Consider the following 25,619-nt stretch of genomic DNA (forward strand, 5'->3'; position numbering starts at 1 on the left):
TTATTTTTAACGGAGGTGGGTAATAGAAAACAAATATAAGGTAGGTAAAATGTCAATTTTTAAACTACAGATTGACAAAATATTTTTTAGACAAACCACAATTGGGCAAAGTGTAATTTCCCATTTTTATTTTATCTATTTGAATGGCATACCTATGGTGGATAATTTATAACTAGGATCCAATATCTTGTATATTAAATACTTAACTAACATCTCTTAGTATATTTTATGATGATTTCTTTTATTATCATATTAATTGATTTTAATAGTTAATTTTCAGCGTTGAAGAGTTTAAATTTCAAATATTAATTGTGTTAAATGAAAAAAATGGAAAGGAATAAGGGAATGTACGGGGTTGGACATTATAGAATTTAGCCGCATGCAAATTGCAAAACGGCGCCGTGGATCGGCCTTGTTGAAATTGGCCATGTAAGTGGCAAGTGGTAGCAAGTAGTAAGTAGTAACGCGCACATTGGCCCTCGGTCTGTATCGGTCGCGGCGCTTCCGTTCGACTAAAACGACAAGAGACAGAAATCAGAAAATCAGAAAGAAGAAATTTGACAAACTATGGTGTGGGCTCTCTTTCCTGTAGACCCTGTCTCAGGTAGCTTCACTTACACCTTCTTCTTCTTCACCCAAACACCATTTCTTGATTATTTATTTGGCATTCACCTATTTCATCAAAATTGGAAATTGAATAATCATTGTTACTTTTGTTTGTGGTGTAGTAATCATCTCAGAATCAAAGGATTAAAGTTTAACTACACTTTTCACACTACCAATGTGGTTGTTGTTAACTTTGGCTTTTTTTATTTATATGATTTACGTTTGCTAAACATTGTCTTTTGTTATGTATATAGTGTAAGAGTTCCAAGTTTGTGTGCTTTTATTTTATCTTCGATGTCAAAATTTGGCATGTGTATTGTTGAGTTCAAGAAACGAGTTCTGAAGGGTTTTTGGGGTTTTAGCTAATTCATTGGCGGTGGACAAGGTAGACCCTGTGGTGGGAATTTTTGGCTTGAGACCAATTCAATGTTTGGTTTCTGTACATATTACAGATTTGGTCTTGCATTTTAGTATGTGAAAATTGAGCATGTTTGTGTTTACTCTCTTTTGGGGTCATGCTGAAGACTGTGATTTTAGATGTTGGAAAGAAAAGAAAAGATTTTTATTGTCTAAGGAATTTTGAAGATTTGGAAGGCTATTCCCCTGTGTGTGTTGTGGACTATTTGGCAAGAGAGGAATGGTAGAGATTTTGGTGGTGTTGATAGGACTAATAGTGTAATTAAGCAAATGATGTTGTGCGGATGACAGTATTGGGAAGCATTCCCTCCTTTTTTTTTTTTTTTTTTTTTTTTTTAAGATCTTGTGAGCTTGATATTGTATTTCTTTGGGAGTAGTCCACTATACATAATTGCATATTGTGTATTTGGACTATCTCCAGTTTTGAATAAAAATTATTTTAATTGTATAATGTTATTGTTTTCTCTGATTTGTTCTATAGCTTTGAAACATAATATTTTACGTCTGTTCTTATTTTAAGGTTCAGGCTTATGTTGATATCTAACTAGGTCTGATGTATATGACAGGTGAGGATAAGTACTATATATTTGCAAGGGGAACTTACAAAGTTGGTCGCAAAGGTACTCTAGCATGTGCTCCTATAATTCAATTTCCTAATATCTAAATTTTTATAGTTACACATTTATTTACATTCTGAAGGCCTGCTAATGTGATTAAAATTTTTATAATTTAGACTTCTAGGTTTTCTCTTATCTCAGCATGGTACTGGACAATGGGTGATTCTTAGACCTAGGCTATCTATCATCCTTCGTGCCTTACTATTAGCCAGTGGCAGGATGCTGCTTGGTCAAATATATTTTGATGTTCTTTTTTTTTTTTTTTTTTGATTGGTTGATTTCTTTGTTCCATAATTAGTCTCATGTCTTGGAATACCTCTAAAAAGTCATCAAAATTAACAAGCAAAAGAATGGACACTATCAATTTGTCCCCACAAATATTTCTACTTTTGCTTGAATGCTCTAGTAAAAGAATGGCACTATCAATGGTGGTTTCCAATTAGCCAATTGGTAAAGTCTCTTGTTGTTGAACTAATGATTTGGGTTCAAATCCCTCCCACACCTATGAGAACCCAATTGGTGTCTTGGCCTAGTGATAAAGAGCAGTTATCATGGAGTGGACACTATAGGTTTCCTATTGTGTGTCTATATATATATATAAATTGTCACTATCAATGAAATGAAATTCAGGACTTAGCAAATCATTTTATGATAGGTAAAGGTAATTATTATTATCTTATTTTTAAATCAGTATATTTTTTGACTATTAAACAACAGATAAGTTAGACATTTTATCAAGAGAAAGGAAAGTTTGAAATGGTGAGCTTCCTTAAAGAATTACAAACGGACATTCATATTGTCCAAAAATCAATTGTAGATATACATGACAACCCCTAGTCATAATGTAATATTCAAACAAAGATCTCAGAAAACTTTTCTTAATTTCCAAGATTGATTTCTCTTAATTTTCAAAAGTCCTATGGTTTCTCTGTTTCATTTTCAAAAGCTATTTTCATAGATGCTTTCACTATCCAAATTTCCTTCCAATGAAAATTTGACTTTACAATCCCTTTTATTGCTTTTAGTATGATTGAATAGTGAAATGACTGTGTCTATTTATTGCCCAAGGCACCTTATCTTTTATGCCTTGATACATGAATTTGGGCTAAATACAACTGAAAATAATTGTTTATCAAATCCAATTCTCAATGGTGTGTGGAACTCACACAAATTGTGCTATTGTGTATGCCAATGAGATCTAGCTCAATTGGCACCTCCTTCCCCTGTAAGAGCGAGGTGGGGAAGTGAAGATGTAGGTTCATGACCCACCAGGTGCTTGTGTAATTTTCCAAACATGAAATCCAACATATCTGGAAAAAGAATCTCACCTTGCTTTTATCTCCTTCTAAACTCGGCGAATAAAGACACTAAAGCTCTATCAGCCCACCAAATATCATACCAAAAATTCACTCTTGTTCCATCCTTAATGTGAACCTGGAAAAGGAATCTCACTTTGCTTCGATCGCTTTATAAACTCCTAAGCCATATGTTGTACGAACTGGTGTGTATCCAACTCTCCTCATTACCATTCTTCTTTTTAAATCTCTGAAACCACTTTCCCAACAAAGCATGGTTAAAACTTAAAAAGTACTCAATTTCCTAATACCTAGACCTTTTGTCCATAAGTATGTACTTGCAATTTTCCAATCCACTAAATCATCAAATTTAGCCCTTGTAATATATATATATATATATATATATATATATATATATATATATATTATTCTTCTAATCTAAGGAGGTCTGGACCATGTTCAGAAAGACAGAAACCATGGTTGGGTTGGGGCTTATCGGTGTAAGCCACATAGGGCGTGCAATAACTTTGTCAATCTTTAGATTTGACTTGTGCGTGTGCGTCATGTGAAAATTTTCTCCTAGATTATGGTTATTTTACCATCTTTTGTATTGTGTTTAACTTCTGATTCATATTTTTCAAACTTATGGTTTCTGGTTGCAGGTTGTGACGTAATTATTAACAAAGACAAAGGAGTTTCTCGGATCCATGCAGAAATAGTTGTTGATGCACTGAATTCTTTGAATCCCCTGAATAAAAGACCTTTCAACACTTTGTCTAAAGTTAGGATTAGAGATTGCTCCAAATATGGAACATTCATTAACAAGAATCTGGGGCAAAAGGAAAAAGTTCATGAGCTCCCAAATAAGGAAACAACTTTAGAAGATGGGGACCTGGTTTCTTTTGGAACTGGTAATGCAACCTACAGGTAAGTAAAATGTTTTTGCTGCATTTAGCTGCTGCATGTGTGACATTTGCTGACAGCATCATGAGATGTTCAGTTTTTGAGATTATATCTATATAACATCCTTGAGGATTACATTTATTATTTTTAAATGTTAACATCCTTGTGTATCGCATGATCATGTCCATCTCTATGTTGATTAGGTCGTGTCTGCCCTGGAAAAAAAAATACAGCGTTTAAAATTGGTGCTATTACATAAAACTTTACACTATCATGTTCTACTTATTCCTTTGAGATTTCACTCCATACAGGTTTTGTTTTGTTCCTCTCATATTTTTTGTTTGCTCGGAGTCCTCCCAAGTGAATCAACCCCTTCAAGACAAAATTTCAGCAATTGGTTAGTGAGAGGTGCCCTTTTTAGCTATCAAGAGATATGTACTTGCTTTTATCTTGGAAATATTGCTTATTATATTTTCATAAATAATATGTGTCTTGATTTTCGTTCAAATAAGGTCTTCCTAATATAATAATATGAGTTCTGTCAACAGCGCAGAAAGGTAAAAGACACTATCACAGAATCAAATGCTTCCTTGTTTATAGATTTACTTTTATCCATTGAATGAGTTGAGTCAAATAGCATATGGCCTCACCTTCCCCTTTTTGAGTACAACTATCACCTTGTTTTGTAAGGATTATGGGGAAGTAATTGGTCCTACATATGTAACTAATCATGGTTAGAGATATAATAAACATGAAATTAAGATTCTTGAGATGCTTGATAGCTGTACTTTTAGTGCTTAATGCTGGTGTATCTTTGGTATACATCCTTTGTCCACGGGTTGAGCTTGTGTCTCTTCGCTTTTAATTAATGAAATGTTTACTTAAAAAAGAAAAAAGAAAAAGAAATTAAGACTGTAGTGAGTTGAATATTTTCAAAGTGTTAGTTTGCCAATTGCAAGTGCTTTAGATTATGGCATGTTTATGACACGCAATTAGAAAAGAGTAAAAAAGAGAGAAATCTAGATCATAAATTATTTGAATTTATGAAATTATAGGTTGTAACTTCTGAAGGGGTTTAATATATATACCTCCACTATGCTCAAGAAATTCTGTTACCCATCAAAGTAGAGAGAAGACCAGACAATAACTATGAGTCTCACTGCATGATGAAATGCCTGTCTCCATGTGGTCCAAATGCTGCTGGTAAAGGGACCCTAAATGTGATACCCAGTTATCCTACATTTCAAGTAATTGTACATCGCTCTGGCTATCTTACATCTCTAAATTGTACAGCTGCTTGAATATTTGTTCACTATTGTGATTATTTTGGTTCATTATGAAAATTGAAATATTATTGGACATGACACAATTTATTTGGATTGCATCTGAATAGTAATCTTAATATTTTGGGGGTTATTAATAAGCTTATTATTATTTGGGAGCTTTCAGACCTAAGAAGTATGCATAAGAGAATTTCGTTATACTTATCCCCCCCCCCCCCCCAAAAAAAAAAAAAAAAAAGTTTCAGTAAAATTGGGTTCTAGAAATTCGATGTAATAACTTAAAAAAGAAGAAGAAGAGAAATTCAATGTAATAACCTGGTTATCCTACATTTCTAATAACAATATTTAACAAATTTTTAGAAATTTTCCCATTTAGAAATGTAGGATAGCTGGGGTATCACACTACAAAAATCTCTATAGGCTTTATGGTGGTATCATCTTTATAATCTTTTCGCCCAAATATATTTGGAAACATGGTATGGTTTTGCTCAAGGCAACATCTGACTCTTGTAAAAAATTATTGCTCCTGCTTTCAATGTGACTTTTGATAATATTCTACAAGTGATGTATAATAAATACTCTGCTTTCTTTATAGGAGCTCATATTACTCACAGCCTAGCTCAAGAGTGCACACATGTGCTTGTTGATCAACTCAGGCCAGTGAAAGAAGATGTGCTTGATGCCATTGTATCAAAAAAACCTATTGTTCTTAGTAGTTGGGTTGAGGTAAACTAACATTAAACATCTTGAATTACTTCTCTGGGATATAACTGTGTTGTTAACTTATAATTGAGAGCATACTTATCAAATAATTTCTTTCCAGAGTACAGATTTGTATGCTATTTTGATAACACGGTCATTTAGTTGCACATTCATTTTAACTTATCCAAAAAACGGCAGTTGCATGCACATCTTAAGTTTTAAGAATACCTTGTGGGCAAGGGAATAAGATAATTAATACATGCTTAAAATAAGAAATATTAAGTGCAGCTTTTAGTACATGCATTTTTTTTTTTTATTAGTAAAAAAGTTTCTTTGATTAAAAGAACATCAAGTATACAAGGAGTATACTAGGTATACTAGAAATATCACATTCTGGAGGGTTGTGCCACACTTTGTTATGTGGTGCATTTGGCGAGAATGGAATGCGAGATGCTTTGAGGTAAGTGAACGGTCTATACTTGAGATTAAATGCCTCCTTCATTCTTTGCTGGATTGGAGTACTGCTTTCTATTCTCTCCCCTATTCTTTTCTTTTAGATTTAATTGAGTTTTGTAATTTGAGAGGTTGATGTACTGCTACTCAAGTACACTTCTGGTGTACCTGGGTATTCTCTCTCTGTTTTTTTGATCAATACATTTTCATTATCAAAAAAAGAAAAAAAAGAAAAAGAGCTAAGCTTTTATAGTACAATGATCCATGAAATCTAAGAACTTAGAGAAAGGATATGTCCCTGAAGCTAGTATCCACTCAAACAATGTTCTGAAAAGTTGCATCTTCAAGTCGGAACTAGTCTGTTCACACCCAAAGTTCTAGCATTTCTTTCACACCACAGACACCATTACCATATCAAACAATGTGGAACGGCCTTCCATATTGCACTGTTTCTATGTCTCCTAAATTGGTTCTTCCAACAAGATAGTAATTCTATAACCCCCTTAGGCATGACCGGTTGAACCTCAAAGAGACTAAAAATCACATCCCATAGATCGCTAGCAACAGGACAATTCACAAGCAAATGGTTCATTGTCTCCCTGTCCTCCTTGCACATACAAAACCAGCTAACCACATTTATATTCCTCTTCTGCAAGTTCTCAGCAGTTAAGATCCTCCCCAAAGATGTAGTCCAAATAAAGAAAGCGACTCTAGTTAGAAATTTTAACTTCCAAATACCTTTCTGAGGAAATTTTGCAACTCCAGTAGGGACTAAGGCTTTGTAATAAGAACTCACCTCGAATCCCCTATTATCAGCAAACCTCCAACATAACTTATCTTCCTCATTACTTTGCACTGTTAATAGAGTACTTCCAAGAAAGTCAAAGTGGACTCCAACTCCCAGTCCTATATCCTCACAAAATTCACTGCCTAATGAACCTCACCCTTCATTTAATTACTATGGGAGAAGGAAGTTCTAGTTAATCTATAGCTCATTGGCAAAATAAACCTTGAAAGCTTTTCCCAACTCCTTATATTTTTCCAAAGGTTCACCCCCATATGTCCTAGTAACTATTGAGTTAGTCCAACTGTCCTTGAAAGAGCCATACTTCCTCACAACTACCCACCCCTAAGGTAGTCATCAAAACATGGTATCCTCACATTAAACCAAGTCTGTGACTATGGAATCTCTTTCCTTTGAAGTTTTTGGGTATATTCTTTTAATAGGTTGGGTTTGCTGGGTTATGGATCCGAATTGCCATCCACATTTTGTAAGGGGCCTAATGGGCCATTAACTACTCCTACCCTTTATCTTTAACCTATTCACCATCGGGGGCCTCCATACCCATTCGGTATTTGGATGTGGCCCACCCGCTTTATTATTTTGGTCAACACTCACCATACCCACAGCAGGGGTGGGCTTGTTGCTTGTGGGCCTAGTTTCCTTCTTTTTGTTGATACTAGCCCACTGACCGTTTGACCCATATGCCAACTTAACATTTAGGCTAAAATGCAAATTGTATCCTCTAAGTTTGATTAAAATTCATTTCAGGCCTCTAACTTTACTTTAGTTCAATTGAATCCTCTAAGTTTCAAATTTATTCAATTTAGGAATTCCATCCAATTTCGTTAAAAAATTGCCATTAAAAAAATAATTTTCTTGCATGAAAAAAATTTATAAAATTAATAAAAATACTCTATAGATTTTTTATGTGAGAATTATTTTTTTCAAAAAATCATTTTTCCTTAGTTAATTGCATACTTAACAGCAAATTTTTAACGGAATTGGATGAAAGGTCTGAATTGAATAAATTTGAAATTTAGAGGATTCATTTGATCTAAAGTAAAGTTAGAGGTCTGAAACGAATTTCAATCAAACTTAGAGGGAGCAATTTGCATTTCAGCCTAATATTTAAATTCAAATCCACCTCTTCAAATCACAGCCACGAAGCATGCTCCTACCAGATTGGAGGTGAGTGGGACTCATTGCCCTTCTCTGGTTGATTTTCTTCTTGCTGGTGAGAGATTTGTTGCTATTGGGTATGTCCAGTTTGAGTTTCCTATAGGATTGGATGGCGATTCTCAGTGCCCTTCTCCCTTGAAAAGGGCACCCTTTTCGCTTCTCAGAAAGTTGAAAATTTCACTCAACTTGACGTTGTAGCAACTTTACATGGTTGATAATTTCATCCAAAACCAATATCAAAAAGAAACATTATGAGGCATCTTAGGCCCCCATATGCTTTTCCACGGGAATTCCTTTAACAACAAAGTACAGAACCTATTCAGAAAGGGGTTGTTTTGTCAGTCCAACCTAATTGCAGCATTTCTTCGTCATTGTCCATAGACATCAACTGGCCTCCTCATTTATTCCATGGTTGTGGAGGGGATGAATTTCTAAGTTGAATAGGTGTCCTCATGCTTGTGGTCTTTGGAGGAGCATCCGGATGTGTTGGGAAGGTTTTAGTAAATACATTTAGTTTGAGGCTGGTTTGGGAAATCAAGTGCAATTTTGGCATGATTGTTGGTGTGGTGACCAAATTCTTAGAGATGATTTCCCAATCTTGTTTGAGATTGCTATTGTTCGGGAGGCAGCAGGGAGGGGAAAGGAGTTGGGATGTGAGGTTCCAGCATGATTTGAATGATTGGGAAATGAAATCAGTGGCGGCCTTCCTTCATACAGTATCAGATTCCTCCTATTGAGGGTGGGGACCGGGTGAGGTGGAAGTTGAAGAAGACTGGGGAGTTTGACATTTGGTCTTTTTATAGTGTGTTGAGAGGGCATTCAATTGTCACCTTCCCTTGGAAAGGGATTTAGGGGGTCAAGGCCTCTTGGTGGGTTTCCTTTTTTTGTTTGGATGGCGGCATGGGGGAAAATACTCATTGGAGATAACTTGAGGAGGAGAGGTTATTTCCTTGTGGATCGGCGTTGCATGTGCTGGTGTTATGGGGAATCAGTGGACCATCTTTTGATCCATTGTGAGGGTGCCTGTCATTGGTGGAGCTTTGTTTTTAGATCATTTAGGTTGCTTGGGTTCATCCTAAGAGAGTACTCAATCTTTTGATGGGATGGTGGAACTGGCTGGGGAAACAATAGTCTAACATTTGGAATTTGGCACCTTTGTGTTTGATGTGGTTTATTTGGAGGGAACGGAAAAATTGTAGGTTTGAGGATGTCGAAAGCTCGGGGCTTCAGCTTTTTGCCTTTTTTGTAGGCATCTTATTTGATTGGTCTTAGGCTTGGGAACTCATATCTAGTGATTCCTTCCTGATGTTTATAGATTCCCTTTTAGCTTGTACATAGTTTTGTGTTTTCTTTGTATTTTAATGACATTTTTGTGCCCTTTTTGCACGAAGTAGTCTTTTTTTTTGTGGCTCTTGTAAACTCCTTGTGTATTTGGGCTTCACCCTTTTTCCTTCAATAAAATTGTTATTACTAGCTGATTTATATGACTATGAATTCAGGCTTTTTAATCATTAAATACATATAGAATGTATTAATATTTAAATCTGGAACCCTGAGTAATTTTCTTAAGGGCCATTGCTGCTTGAGCCATGTTTTGGGGAACTCGCATGTGTGGTTCTTGGAGGGTGGCCGGATGTGGAGGTGGGAGAAGCTAGTAGGAGCCATCCTATTCCAATAGCATATTTTGGAACTCATGTCTAGAACCCACTAGCATGCTGTCTTTTCTCCCCCTTTCTTAAATTTTAAATATTTGTTGGCACTAAAATGCTTTTCTACACATATACTCAACTTCTGAAACATAACTGACTGTGTATCTTATTTAGTTTGTTGCAGAAAAGAACATTCGCACTGAAATTCCTAGCTGCAGTTCGTAAGTATTTCTTAAGATCTTGCTTCTTGTTGGATTAGTTTTTTATTCAATGATGTTCCTGGGGAACTAGCTTGGTTTAGCTGATTTTTTTGTTTTGTTTTGTTTTTTTTTCCTCAATAATATCAGCTATGCTCCAATGTTGACAGTAGAAGGAGAATCAATCAAAGTTGCAGACCCTAAATCTCGTGAAAACTGTTTGGAAGGATATACTTTTTTATTGGAAGAGACAAACATGGTTATATTTTGAGTCCTTTAATCTCTTTGAAATGCTAATCTCTCTCTCTCTCTCTCTCACACACACACACAGACAAGCAATGATATCATTAATGATTCTGTTGCAAAAGAAAATTTTGTGATACTTTCATTATATATCTCCTGAGAATTTTATTGGAAGATTATATCATGATACTAAAAGCCTTTTTTTTGGCAAGATGTATTGGATAGTTCTGTTTATTTTCCTATAATATATTTTATTCATATTTAAGGGCATGCTCATTGCTGAGAACATTTGGAAATTTCTCTGGTGTTTAATACCTGTTTTTGTTCATGTACAGTACAAGTTCAGGGATCGGTTGCAGTCCTTATTGGAAGTGGGTGGTGCAAAGATTGTTTCTGTATCAGGCTTTTGTTCAAGTAGCCAAGTATGCAATTCTTGCTCTTTATATACATGTGTGTGTGTGTGTGTGTGTGTGTTTTTTTTTTCCCCTTTAATGTTTAGAAATTTGTAAGTAGTTACTGTAAAATTTACTTTACTACTAATTATAGGTTTTGCCTTTCTTATTATTTTTTAGAAATTTTTGCTTTTCTATGTATTTTATATGATTAGTTGTGACATCCTTCCACTGTTTTCGTAATTTTCATTCTTAATTTCCACATTCTTATCACATGATCACAAGAAAGTTAAAAGAAAATAAGCATGTGAATTTTAAGATTAATTATGATGGAAGTTGGAGAAAGTATAGCGGCATGAGGACATTGTAACTGATTTCATAGTTTAGGGGATTGATTGTTCAAATTTTTAGGTTGTTAAGGATATTACAACTGACCTTATGGTTTATGGTGGGAAAATGCAATCTACTTGTAATTATTATATTTACCTAATACATGATGTTTCTATATTGAACCCTTCTTTTCAACTGGTTACTTTGAAAGTAAGAAAGAAAAAACAAATGGCACAAGATTTCCCTTTTTATTTTGAAGGGACACTATAGTATATGTATATTTTCCCTTATCTTTCCTTTCTCCCTTCCTTTTTCTGGTAACTTCCTTTCTCTTTTTGGTATTTTTAAATGATTGGCTTGTGAAGAGCTTAAAAATTGTAATGGGGGATTTCATTCCTAATTTTTGGCATTTTCCATTGTGCAGTCATTGTCTTGGTTACTTCTTTTATTGTTTATTTTTGGTGGAGGGTTTGGAGGGGAGAAGAAAAGAAGAAAGGATTTTTTTTGGGTTGGGGGTGTTTTTTGGGGGGGGGGGGGGGGGGGTGTGGGGAGCGTATGTGGTTGGGTTCGAAACTATATTAACCTTTGGTAGAGGTGATGGAGTCATGAAGGAAGGTTAGGTTGCTGTAATTGGAGTAATTTTGTTTTTGGTAGTATAAAGTTTTCCTTATGTGGGGTTCACGTGCAAGTTGGATTGACAAGAGTCTTTTATTTTTTTGAAGGGTAAATCATCAGGAGTCTATGGTCAAAACAATTTTTAATGTGGGTCCTTGGTTTAAGAGTCAGGTGTGTTTTGTGCAGGGGCAGGTATAAAATTTCATTAAATTTTTGCATGTAATATTATTTTTTGGGTTCTTTTTATAATTGCATTTTTAAGTATTAAGAGATTGCTGTATTGAGTGGATGAAATTTCCCAACTGTTTTTTATCCATGCTTGATTTTCTGTGCTTTTAGGCCTTGAGGTTCTCATCTTGTATACTTGGATGACAACATTCATTATTTTTTCCAGATTATTATAGTGTGTCTGTTCTCGTGGCCTATGTTCTAAAATTTTAAGTGAATAATTTATTGTAGGACTTGGAATATGGAGATAATAATCGTATGGTTTGTGTTATCCCTGGAGGATCAACAGAGCAGTCTGATCAACTCAAAAAACTCAGTTCGTTCTCGCGAGTAAATGAGATGGATTTAATACGTGCTGTTTTAACTGGATGGCTGAATCCATCCTTTTTGATATCAGCATGCGGTAAGTACTTGTATATATGCAGAATAAGTGTTCCTTGCTTTTTAATCACTTTTAAATAATGATGTGCACATAATTATTTGTACTTTTACAGGTAAACAATCTTTCTATATTCTTACCATGTCCAGTGGCTAGTTAAGTTGCATTTTATTTTTCCACTAAAGAACATTTTAAGTTTTGCAATTTTGGTTATAATTAAGGAAAATCCAATAATACTTGATTCATTCTCCAATTTCTTTTTCTTTTTCTTTCTCCTTTTTTTCCCTTGTTCTTTTTTCCTTCTCTCCGTGTTTCTAGTACACCAGTGTTAATGCAAGCAAGTTTTAGCTGTGCTTTAGTGAATTCACCTTATGCCATCTTTCTCGCTAAACTCATTAAACTTGCAAGAAAACTAGATGAGGTGTTTTGTTAGTGTGTTAGATTATAGTAATTTATTTTATCCTTCATGTTGGGTTAACAAATGATTGACATTCAATGTTGAGTTATAAATTAGAATTTGTACCATTTGGTTTCTTATTAGGGAAAAGTTAACAGATGCCCCAAAGGCATTGGTTTAAGAAGTATTTTTGGAAATTTTTTATGGGAAAAGAAAAAAGCAGCTGACTTTTTTGACAGTTTTTTATATTTCCCATGAAAATGGTATTAAAACTTTCCTAAAATGGTTTATTAACAAATGCCTAAGGGCACCTGTTAATAGGACCCATCTTATTATTCCAAATACTAAAGGCCATTTGCCAGTAAAGCACTGATAAAGAAAGTTTACTGAAACCTATGCCTGAGCATGAGCAGAAAGGAAACATATGTTTTTTTATTTTTTATTTTTTTTATAAATCAAATTTACTTCCTTTAAAAAAGATGAGTAACCACCAAGTGCATCCAAAATCGAATAAAAGTACAAAAATCCAGCAAAATTGAGAAAGAATGGCCACTTCAAGTAGCCATCCAATCATACAGAGTACATAGAAAAATCAGCTTCATATCTACATGGGTCATTCAAGGCCTTTGAAGGTTTGGTTATTTCGTTCCTTCCATATAGTCCACATGATGCACAGAGGGATTGCATTCTTGAGTGGTTTGATTATTTCGTTCTTCCCATATAATCCACATGATGCATAGAGGGATTGCATTCCAAATAACTCCATGGTGCCTAGCATATTGTCCCTTCCAACATCAATGACCCTTTTATGCATGACCCACTGCACCCCCAATAAGCAAAACGCTACTGAAGACCATAGATCTCTGGCCATATAACGATGTAACAATAAATAATCAACAGATTCCCTATCTTGCTTACACATACAACACCAATCCACTACGATAATTCTTCTTCTTCATCGTAAGTTTTTTATAGTAATAATCTTCCCTAGGGAAGCTGTCCAAATTCTGCGCTATCCTGCCTTCTACCTGAGCTTCTACTCTCCCCATTCCTGTACAACAGCAGGATTTCTCTACTTTGTGCACTGATTCTCTCCTGACAGTAGAAAAACTTCTTTTTCAGTGTTTTTTGTTTTTGTTTTTTATTTATTATTTATTATTTATTTATTTCCTGAAGTGAGCAAAACTTTCTACTTTCTTCTTTTACATTTTCTTTAGAAAACCAGATCCCCCCCCTCGGCCTGAATTTCTGTAGCAGACTCTTGCCCCTAGCTTTTATCTTGCATTTTCCACTCTTTTGCTGGAAGTAGAAGTCTCTATATATAAAAAGCAAGCTGAAGAGCTTCATTAGCAAATAGGAATCAACTTCCCCTTTCTTCGAAGAGATTTCTTCCAGAATTCTGATGATCTTATCTTGTATCTTAGTTGAATTCTTGTAGGAAACAAATTTGTTTAAAGATAGGACATATGCCCTTACTTGATAGGTCCAAGAATCCTTCCTAGAAATTAGCATTTTGCTGAATCTTTCCCTTTTTCTTTTATTTATGGCTGTTTTTACCTCTCCTGGAAAGAAATTTATACTTGATCTTTTAGATTACAATCAAATTGTGTATTTCTTTCTTACACCAAAGTAATGTAGTTCAATATTTGTCATTTTGCAGTACTTGTTTCATCTTCATGCTCCACAGACGAAACGGTGGTAGCAGATTCTGATTTAGAGGGGGAAACGGCCACATCAATTCAGGCAAATGTCACAGTCTGCACTGATGAAGCCATTAAAGTTGTGAGCAAAGCTGAAACATCCATGGCTTCTGAAGAACCCATCAAATTTGTGAGCAAAGATGAAGTCATTAAAGTTGTGAGCAAAGCTGAAACATCCATGGTTTCTGAAGAAGCCGTTAAATTTGTGAGCGAAACTGAAACGGTCATAGATCATGCTGCCATCAAATCAAAGGATATCTGTGGTACAAGCTGCAGAGACGTTAGTTGTGGTATTACAGTCAAAATAGACAAGGGTGATGAGTCTGAATGCGGAAATTCAGATATACTTTTCAGCCAAGATTTAGTTGTGCGAGATACGAACATACCTTCTCGCTTCAGTACAACCACCAACAATGGAGTTCTAAATTTCAAACGCTTCAGAAAGGTGATGACCTTTCTGCCAATACCGTGCAATGGAGTTACACATTAGAATAATCACTTTTGGCTTTTTGGAGGAAATATCCATTTGTCCTCTTCTCTTGATTTAGGCATGTGGCATTTGGAAAATAATTTGTTAACTCTGAAATTGTCTAGTGCTTAATCGATCTGATTAATAAATCAATTGATTAAACTTGAAATTTTAGGCTAGGAATACATGTTGAAAAATGTAATTGGCCATGCCCTGAAATGCATCAAACATCTTGTCTTATTTCTACAAGTATATATATAAGTAATTGTTTTTTGCTACAGTAGTTGAGAGGACCTTACCCAGGCTTGAACCTGAGCTTATAAAATGCCTAATTTTTTTATTTTTTTTTGGTTTTTGGAATGCAATGGCAGACAAATACTCAATCTGGGAATAGCTTCAACAATCTAATTCCATTTTCGAAGCACCCATATAAGTAAGATTTATGTCTCTAAGCTTATTCTGATTTCTGTGTGGTGTTTGAATCATTGTGTAAGCATAATGTATCCATTTAACTTTTTGTTCCTTGATGATAGAGATTCTGATGGTGGGAATGAGGAAATGGTTGAGTCTGTAAAAGAAGAGAAAAAGCGAAAGCAAATGGAAGCTATTGCAGAGGACTTATTTAACAACGAGAAGGTGAGAAATGCTTAATATTCTAGCTAAACTGAATTGGGGACATGCCTTAGAACTCTCTCTTTTAATTATGTAGGGAAGGAAGCGTGGTGTAGCTGGTTCTCTTCGTGGGCTTCTTACTCGTGGTTAGCGAAGGTAAACTTCTCTTGATGTGATGTCCATATATTATGTTGGGGTTAATTGTAAAACATCATAGCTGCAAATTTTGTGAAACTTTTGCCTCCAAGTGATCTAAATTGGCTTGAAGTTATACCACTAAATAACTTCACGGTTGCTAATTGTAAGGAAAGTTTCTGACCAAGAGTGCCAAACGGCACTTTGGTACAGACTGATTGTGCATAACTGCACTTTGGGTTTTGTCCAAGAATGCCGATCGGTCCTTCTCCTCTTGCCTCCATATGTGCACAGAAACCTCGGAGAGTCACAAACAAGTACTTGCAGCTTGGGATTTAAATTGGATCTTAGAGTAGAGTTAATTCCTGTAATAAAGTGAAAGAGTCAAAGCATTTACATGTTGGTTGTTAGTAGGATAAGGACCATAAGGTACAGTTAGAATTTCAGCGTGCTAGACACATTAAACACATGTTGAATTCCTATTATACACATGCTAAAGTTTTTTAAGCACATGGGAAATAGAGGACCGACCCTATGGAGCCATGTGAGCCAAAGAGATGATGGTTATGGTTCTATAAATAGCCAATTGTAATCTCTTTTCTGTTCTTTGAATGAAACTACCAAAATTTTCTTGCTTAGACTTGATTGTCTTGCAGGAAGAGACTCTCTCTCTCGAAGTCTCAATTGGAGGTGACTCTCTTGAAGAAGTCACACCTTACATCCTATCATCCATTTCTCATATCATCTCATTCTCTATTCCATTTCTATAGCCAGCACCAAAACCCTAGTTGCGTCACTATACATCCTAAGCCATTTTCCCTTCAAGAAACCAAATCAAACATTCTATACACTTGCTGCCCTAACCTTGCCTGACCATACACTTGCCTAAACAGCTCATTCTAGTCCTGTTATCAACAACTTCTTACATTTACACTTCCGCATTCAACCATAATTCCGCCTAAAGATCCAAGAAACTCTAATCCTTCATCGTTTCTATTCAAGATTCTACAAGAATTCCCTTAAGAACACTCAACCCATTATTGTGTTCTCAACACTAATTTACTGTAAGATCACATGTTCTCTCCATGCACGCTGAATTTCATATCAATTGAATGCTAAAATTTTGAACAATTCACAGAAGAGATAGCTTTTAATCTCCAATCATTGTAATATTCGACGAGTACGATACATGTAATCTAACTCTATGTTTGTGAAAATATTTTGGCAATTAAAAGATTTTGGGGGTGTTATATTAACCAAAAGTTGCAGCAGGTGTATATATAAGTACACTACACCCAACATGCACACACTCAGCCAAATAGACACATCTGGTAGGCTTCCTTTTGCCACTGGAAAACCCTTCCTTTTGACAATTTGAACCTTGGACCTCTCTTTGTAAGAATGAGAGGAATCATTAGGCAACAAAATCTGGTTAGATTGAATAAATCGTGTAGTTTATAAATTGTTATGCTGTTTTCGGTAGTTTGTGTTCTAAAAGATGATCAGGGAAATGATGTTGGAAATGTGGATCCAGAGAAAGGGTAGCTTCACTAATTTTTGTTGACTGAAATTCTGTCTTCAGTCCGATCAACTATGGATTTCACCCTGACATATGCAACTTCTTCATGTAGCACCGTTACATGTCAAGCTTCTGAACATAAAGTAGCTATCAGTTAGGAACCTTCACCCTACATTGTACTATCCATCCTAGGAAATCTAGGGTGGACAGGTATATGTGGTATAACAGTGGCTCACAATGTGCTTATCAGTATGTCCGCAGCTCACAAATCACAATGTGCTTATTTATCCACATATGCATTAAATATGTGCATTACAACTGATACTATAACTGAACTTTGGGTGAGCCAAGAAATCTTCTCTGGCTAAGAGCAATTTACAGACCTTTCGGTTGAAACTGATTCATTGGATTACTTTGTGTGCATCTTGCAGTTGGATCGCTGGGTTGGCCAATCTTCAATTGCTGCTTTTATCATGATCTGCTTTAGCCATGAGAAGGCAAGTTCTCTGGCTTATGGCTCAGCTGATTACCACCATAGTCTCTTTTTTCATCAGTGTGCAATCTGTGGCTTATCAATCAGCTAAGCATGTGCCTGTTGGTGCATTTTCCCTCGTTTTCCTTTATCCTCTATTCTTAATTTTCCCTTTTTCTTTTTTAAAATTTATATTTCTCTCTCTTTTCAGTAAACTGATGCTCTTGTGGTTATCTTGGCCTGTAACTAATATGCTCTGGCAATAGAAAAAAGAAAAAGAAAACTAATTTGCTCTGTACATGGTATTGATATAGTTGTCTGAACAAAGTTCACCACTTTCAAATTTGTAAGTTATCACATATCTCTTCTCAAGGATTATCATGCTGTAAATCATAAATGCCATTTCTTCCTTACTGCTGAAGCAACGATCCTTTTGAATACTCTTTTAAGTTATAGCAATTTTTAAGGAGTCAACGGCTGTGCTAGTAAGTAAAACAAGCAACATAAACGTAGGGATATATTAATTCTAACTATGTTGTCTTTTTGGTGATGATGGTCTATGCAAGGAAAACAAATTTTGTAGATTTAATTATTAACTAAAATTTTCAAATAATTGGCTAACATATTACTGTCCCTGATCCTTTCTGACTCTTGGCATTTATTGTTGCTTGTGCAAATCTGGCAATGATGTTGGTAATTGATCTTGTGGCTTTTGCATCAGTCATGAAAATTTGGAAAACATAAAATAGGATCTAATGGAAACTTCATGATGGTGGGTTTAATTTCATCTTCGCTCCTATGTTAGACTGACCAATGCTTTTAGTTAGGAGTTTTTGGTCTGAACTTAGATTATTGTTTAACAAACTGCTACAGTTAGCATGGCCTACAGGTTCCATTTGTTATAAAAATAAGAAAGATGTGCAAATATGTTTTCTCTATTACCTTTATTTATTTATTTTTATTAACAAAAATCTTGTTTCTGTTTTAAATTTAATCATAATCGGCTTGTTAGCTCTTAAATTATTTTGCTATCAAATATTATGGTAATGATACGTTAAACATGGTGGTTTATCTTCTGAAGCGGGCTAAGATCTCCAATGATGCCATCGCAAATCAACCCACCTGAATTTACTCTCTCTTGGTGATATCCTCCTCTCTCTCTCTTTGCAAAGTAGGAATCAGGAAAAGTTGTTGCTGGTGGAGCTAGCTTGCGTATGGGTGTGTGAGCTAATTAGCTAATTATGGTTTTATTTCTTTCATTTGGTTTTATTTGCGTATGGGTGTGTCGGCCATTTCCCAAGTTTATCCCCCGATCTTCTACCTCTTGTGAAATCTATAGGCTTGGACCATAAGAGGAAAAATTGTTGTCTGAGCTATTGGAAGTTGGTCATGAGTGAGTTTTAAGAAGCTAAAGAGTCAAAATCCTTCCTTATGGCCAGTTTGGAAGTTTAGAGAGGGAGGAGAGTAGAGGGGATGAGAGTAGTAGGGAGGAGAGTAGAGGGAAATGGTTCTCCTCCACCTTGTTTGGATGTTTTTAAAATTAATAAAAGGGAAAAGAGTAATTAGTCCTTCCCTTTATTTGGATGTTTTAAAAATTAGGATAGAGAGGAGAAGAAATGATTAAAATAGAAAAATTTACCCCTATTTGAAAATGGACTTGCAACATTGGTCTATTATTAATTTAGAAAGGGTAAATTGAGAAATTTATCTAGTCAATAATTTATTTACTCTACTCTCCCTCCAAATCTCTCCAATTTGGGGAAATTAAAAATGAGGGGTTAGAGGTGGTTGAAACCCCTCCAAACTCCTCTCCCTCATTCCTTAAAAAACTTCCAAACAAGGTAATTGAATTACTTTCCTTCCCTCTACTCTACTCTCCCTCATTTTTTAAACTTCCAAACAGGCCATTAAAGATCTTATGTTTTCTAGGATGTTTGTGAGTCCAGCAACTCTTGTACGGCTTATTCGTGTTGTCTGTTAGTCTTTTGCTTTGCTCCAGCAATTTTAATGAAGAAGATGATACAAACATGTCCTTTGTGCTATGCACTATCAGTTTCAGTGAAGCAGATGATACTATGTTGACATGTGTGAGATGTGATCTGTTTGTGATAGATAATGCTTATGACTTATGAGTAGTCAAGTATTTTGTGAGACTTGGTTGTGTGCTTCCAAGAGCAGCACTTCACTCCCTTGATGATGATGATGATGATGATGCTCATTTGTGATTGTGGGTCGTAAAAGTCCAACCCATGAAGTAAAGATAATATGGGTTAAAGGCCCAACCTATGTACTAAAAAAATTGTGGGCCAATAGCCGAATAGTTTATGAAGAAAAATTATGAATTGATACTTTTTTAGGCCTAAGCCTGGTTCCTCTGTGTTATACATAGTTAAAAATAGATTGTGTTCTAATTGTATTGAAAGTCTGTGCCTAGTGCATCCATACTACAATCTACATAGGTCTCCTTTTAGGTATCTTTATAAAATTGTATAATATAAGAAACTATGATTGGTGGCGTTTAGTTAAAGTAAATGGGCGGTACAAGTTTAATTATGCATGAACCAATCAACTCGGACTGTAGATTTGTAATTCAATTTGTTGATGCTCTACTCAGCGAAAAAATTAAATTAAAAAAAAAAAAAAAAATGACGCGGCTTGCTAGATGCTTTCTTACGGCATCTAGCGGAAGCATATATTTTGGTATGGGCAATGTTTATTAGTTATTACACACGCCTGTTTTAAACACCTTACATTAACATACACACGCCACGGACGACGGTATAGCCTTTGAACGAAAATACTACCATTTAGGGGTTTGTTTGTTGTACATGTTAAACAGATTGCAATATTTAATAATGCCGAGTACATAGCTGAATCCCTTGTGCCTTCTTTAGGAACGCATTGTCCTTTACTTTCGTGGAGTGAAAGTCATGGTAGTCACACATAATAATCTCCATATATTATGGTAGAGGATCCGAATTTCTTGTTTTGATATCAGATAGAATTTTCTAATTCTGTCAGTGTGAACAATGTGACGAATGTTTGTAGTAATCTGGGAATTCTCTTTCCAATCAAAGACTAGTGGGTTGTATTGTAGGCTAGTTGTAAATCTCTCAAGGGCTTAGATTTTTCTTTTTCTTTTTCTTTGGAGGTTGCTTTTATGTCATTGGGATATATATATATATATATATATATATATATATATATATCTGTTATAGTTATTAACTTACTATAAGGGAGGATACGAATACTAAATGTCATAAAAACATGAGAGTATCAACCAATTGAGTTACAAAAATTCTTGGCGTTATGTCATTGGGATTCGGGTGAAGATTTTTATTATATTTTAATTCGATAGTACAATGTAGAAGGGGGATTTGGGTTAAATTTTAATTTGATAAAAAGCAATCCCCATTTTGTTTTAATCATAACTTACCATATAATTTCTCCTACTCTTTGTAAATAATCCTCACTAAGGGTTGATCTAATTAGTGATACAACTATAGTTTAATTCAAGACTTTAGAAACACTATGAGATGTCAATTAAGCTACGGAACTCTTAACAAATTTTGACTTAATGCTAACATGAGCTTTAAAGAAAAAGCTCCAAATTTGAACTTTACCTTAATGCACTTTTTGGGAGCCTTAAAGCTCTTTTCAAACTTTGCCAAACAATTATGTTTCTCTTAAAGAGTTTGAAGTGTGTTAAAGCTCACTAATGAGTCTAGTAATGCAATACCATTAATTACGTGTATTTTAATCACATAATTCATTAAGCGATTTCACTATTAAATCATAGGAATATTAAATAAGTTAGGTAATTTAAGCTACTCATAAATGGTCACATGACAGATTTAAAGAGAACTTTCTGATTAAAGGAAAAAAAATCTGTTCTAACTTCTAACACTTACTATAATATATATATATATATATATTTTTTTTTTTTGTGTTGATAAAATGCTATTATCTTTAATTATAAGAGACATTAGTTATGTCACATGCAGAGAGAGAGAGAGAGAGAGAGAGAGAGAGTTTGCACCATAAACTACATATGAATAGTACTATGCTCAACAAATAATATGAAGTATAATGCCTGAATAGAATACAAAGGACATATAGCAGTGTATAAAAATAACATGGGGGACTTATGAACCTAAATCTAATCCCGCACTTCTAACTGGGAAAACCCAGTAGGTAAAAAATTAAAAAAATACAATCAAGCATCAAATGCAGAGATATACTAACATAGTATAAGATTTACAGCCTAAGCCTGAACTTACAGCTACTACTACTTATAGTAATTTGATTATTAGCAGCTAGATCATCAACTATAAGCGTGCACCTAACCCTGAACTTGACCGTAAAGAGCTTCAAGCTCCCAAGCTTAATCTTCACCGGCTGATTAACCTTAAGACCGAGCGGAATATTGCCTGTCTCTTGCCGCTGCTGTGACAACGCGTTGATCAAGCCGGTCGCGTTCTGAGTTTGTCCCGTCAAGGCCAGATCAAGCACTGTGGTGTTCTTGTGGCCCTGGTAGAATTTTGGCAAAGCACCTTCGCATAGTTGTGTGTTTTGGTACCACCCACTTATCTGACTCCCACCCTCATAGTATATCCCAATCTTCTTGTTTGGATTTGTTGCAGTAATTGTGACATCAAAAGTGGCATTTAAGGTGTCATCGCTATTGTTGAGATTGAATTGGGTTATCTCCAACTTGTCCACAGAGAACTTGGGAAGCTTTGGCCGGAACACAAGGAATAGGATTCCAACAGTAGCACCAATGAGAATCACTAGCAGCAATAGCAGACTTATTGTCCAACACAGGCACTTGCAGCAACAGCTTCTCCTCTTTGGTGGTTTTGAATGCATCACAGGGATGGTGCGTTGAAAGGGAGGGTAGTGCCCCTGCCGAACCACAGCCGGATCACCTTGGTCGGATTTGGACGCGCCTCGCGGCACCAATGGGGCGGTCGGTGCTGGAGGTGCTTCAACATCATGGGCTACCGGATGGATTTTCTGATGATCAGCCATTAGTTAAGGGGTTGATGAGAAGTTTAATGTATTGTTGATGGATCGATAGGAAAAACTCGTGAGAAACAATTTGTGATCACCAGTGAAATATAGAAGAATGAAGAAATGAAAATGCTTCTTCTGGGTCTTGTATTAATAATAGAGGCTGTATATATGTATATAGCAGTGTCTCTTTCAGCTATATAATGTTTATTTGATTAAAGTAGTTCCCATTTATTGACTTTCAGACCTTGAAAACTTTAGCGTGTGCCGCTTTCTGCGAAGTATTCAATTGTGAGTTTTTCTTTTATCACATTCCTACCCGAGGACGTAGCATAGTATTCTAGAACACATGCGTTTCCATTCGATAGAGTCACATTAATGCTGCGGATTTTTTTACTATTATTTATTTTTTAGTTTTCCCTGAGAAGTCTATTGCATTGAAGGCTATATAAGTTTCACAAAAAAAGAGGCTATATAAGTAACAGTCATTTTGTCTCACAATAAATACTAATATCACAATAGTTTCACAAAAAAATATCTCGGGACATGTTGTATTTGTAGCTTTATTAATATTGGAAAATAGAACTTCATACTCTTTAATTTGTTTTTCATACTATTCTAATATTTTCCAAATTCAGATAAGATTTTTATAAAAATATTTCACTTCTAATAGAAAAAATAAACAATGTTTTAAAAAAGAATACTATAATTTTACGTCTCTATGGGTGAATAAAAAATTGAGGTGGAAATTACGGTCATGGTTCTAGGCTTCCAGCTGAAGAATAATCTCTTCACGGGTGGGAAGTGGGAACACACTGGAACAGGATATGGTATTACTTTGGTGAAACGAATTGTCGAATGGAAATGTTGACATTGTAGCCTTGTAGGTGTATGTAGAAAATTATTACTTTAGTTTGAATCTGGTACTGGTATAGCGACTCCTTTGAGGGCATTATAGGGATTTTTCTATACTTAAATTCAAGTTTAAAGTGTTAAATTTCACACCACACAACATTTGGAGAGATTGGAGTATGAGAGGCTTAGTAAAACTGTCATGCATAATGCATATACGTATTATTGATTTTGTTTTAAAGCATTATGTACCTTTTAAATCTTAATGATTTTCTTGAAGTTTTGATTTTATACACTTTGTAATTATAATTTATAAACCAAATTAAATGGTGGAATTTTTTTTTAAATTTAATATTTCTTTTATATAAGAGGTGTCATTTTTTTTTTTCTTTTCCAAAGGATATATAATGGAGAACATACAACATATGCCTTCTTGAAATAGCAAAGGCACCGAAAATCATGGCGCAAGATCAACGGGGGTGTCAGTAGAAGCTATCAGGCTGACTATGTCGGAATTGCATGAAATTTGGAGGGTTGAAGGGAAATAGCCTTTTGATTAAGACTTGAGATTTTGCCTCAACGGTCGCCCTAATTTAGGTGAATTTCTTTGTTAAGACCCTGAAAACAGTGATTTTGATATTTTTAGTAATATTTGTTTTCCTCAATACCTTCTATTTTAAAAGTCAAAATAAGATCATGTTTGTTTCAATTTTCGCAATTATTTCAATTTTTCTATTTTTGGTAAAATTTACTATTTTGCCACCTAATTACGTGATAGCGCGAATTAGGGTTTTCAAGGCATTTTCGTAACCGCCATAAGTTTTCCATTTTACTATTTAAACATATCGTAGCCTCTAAGGCAATTCAGTTTTGAGATTAATAAAAATTCAAACTTTGTCTTTTTTTTTTTTTTTTGGTGAATTTCAGAACCTTATCACCTTGTAAATTCAAAAAACCCTTAATAGATTCAAAGTTTTCATGTAGAAGTTAACGTGTTTATTTTATTTTTCATTTAGAAAGTAACATATTTATTTTCTTGTAGGTTCCACGATATCAATATATTATTTATAATATATGACAACTCGGGATATCATTTCCTTAAAATTATGGTTTAGTACAACTTGTTGCAGGGAAGTTCTAGCTTCCTCAATGGTGAATTATGGTTTGATATCTAACATGTAAAGATAACCCTTGAACTTTCTTTATTAGCAAATCTCCTCTCATGACCTTTGCCTTTGTCTTTACTCATCGAACTCTATATGAGAGACCATGAAAGGTTAGTAGAAAGGATATTTTCAAACTATTACTAATATATATAGAGATTTGGACAAAACAAAACAAATTTAAGATACAGAAAAGTGCATTTTGTCACATGAGAACAAATTTCAGAAGCCGGACCCTCTTTCCAAACAACATTTTGAAAAACTCAAGGGACCAAGTCTACAAACGCAAAGAGGAACCTTCGAAGTCAAAAAAAGAAATCAAAATAGTTTCACAATTGCAAGTTAACAAAAAAAAAAAAAAAAAATATATATATATATATATATATATATTTATATATATCTAAGCAAGGCCGGCCCTAGGCCTAGGCCACTTAGGCCACCGCCTAGGGCCCCTATTAGAGGAAGGCCCCAAATTTTGGGGCAAAATTTGATATATTAAAAAAAAAAAAAAAAAAGGAGATATAGGGAAAAAAAAAAAAATAGTTTTATAATTTTTCTCTATTTTCAAGAAGTCCCAAAGTATTGAATAATGCTAGAGATAATACAACTTTAAATACATGGGTCTTACAAATAGAGTAATGCTATAGTTTTACAAACTATTTTACAATATTTTTACAAACTGTTGTTATAGCCAACTTCTTCTGGTTCTCATCTGGACCCACCGATAACATCACTTTTTTATTTATCAATAATCATTCTTCACATCATCAATTTGTAAAAGTTTTTGTAAAAGAATTTGTATTTTTAGCATTTTCTCTTATAAATATATGTGTCACTAATCGCAAGAAATAATTCAGATAGAAATATGCTAGAAATATTATTAATTTTACTTGAAAATTTTATAAATTGATGTGACAATTAAAATGATATTTGGACGTCAATAACCTATTAAATACATTTTTGAATTATTTTTTGTGATTAATGATACATCTTTGCAAGTCTCATGTTGTAAAAT

The 25,619-nt window shown here is 34.7% G+C and overlaps 2 protein-coding genes across 4 annotated transcripts; one reads left to right on the top strand and one right to left on the bottom strand.

The window, feature by feature from the left end:
• Positions 1–318: 318 nt before the first annotated feature.
• LOC126714033 (nibrin homolog) lies at positions 319–17,997 on the top strand. 3 transcript variants are annotated; one of them, XR_007651521.1, is made up of 15 exons: positions 319–604; positions 1,590–1,643; positions 3,598–3,862; positions 4,150–4,235; positions 5,717–5,847; positions 10,063–10,109; positions 10,236–10,344; positions 10,664–10,750; positions 12,125–12,296; positions 14,330–14,814; positions 15,210–15,271; positions 15,372–15,474; positions 15,548–15,606; positions 17,536–17,698; positions 17,788–17,997. XR_007651521.1 is itself a non-coding variant. In XM_050414021.1 (14 exons), exons 1-13 carry the CDS (start codon positions 568–570, stop codon positions 15,599–15,601), a joined length of 1,692 nt encoding a protein of 563 aa, XP_050269978.1. In that variant the 5' UTR covers positions 319–567; the 3' UTR covers positions 15,602–15,606; positions 17,536–17,997. The 3 variants fall into 3 exon arrangements, 1 of the variants encoding a protein (XP_050269978.1); XR_007651522.1 differs by having other exon boundaries at positions 17,536–17,601; XM_050414021.1 differs by having other exon boundaries at positions 17,536–17,997.
• A 3,625-nt stretch (positions 17,998–21,622) lies between these two features.
• LOC126714034 (NDR1/HIN1-like protein 6) lies at positions 21,623–22,762 on the bottom strand. The gene has a single exon (XM_050414023.1). It carries the CDS (start codon positions 22,605–22,607, stop codon positions 21,834–21,836), a length of 774 nt encoding a protein of 257 aa, XP_050269980.1. The 5' UTR covers positions 22,608–22,762; the 3' UTR covers positions 21,623–21,833.
• Positions 22,763–25,619: the final 2,857 nt, after the last annotated feature.

This window comes from Quercus robur, chromosome 2 (assembly GCF_932294415.1).
Source record: "Quercus robur chromosome 2, dhQueRobu3.1, whole genome shotgun sequence".
NCBI classification, from domain to species: domain Eukaryota; kingdom Viridiplantae; phylum Streptophyta; class Magnoliopsida; order Fagales; family Fagaceae; genus Quercus; species Quercus robur.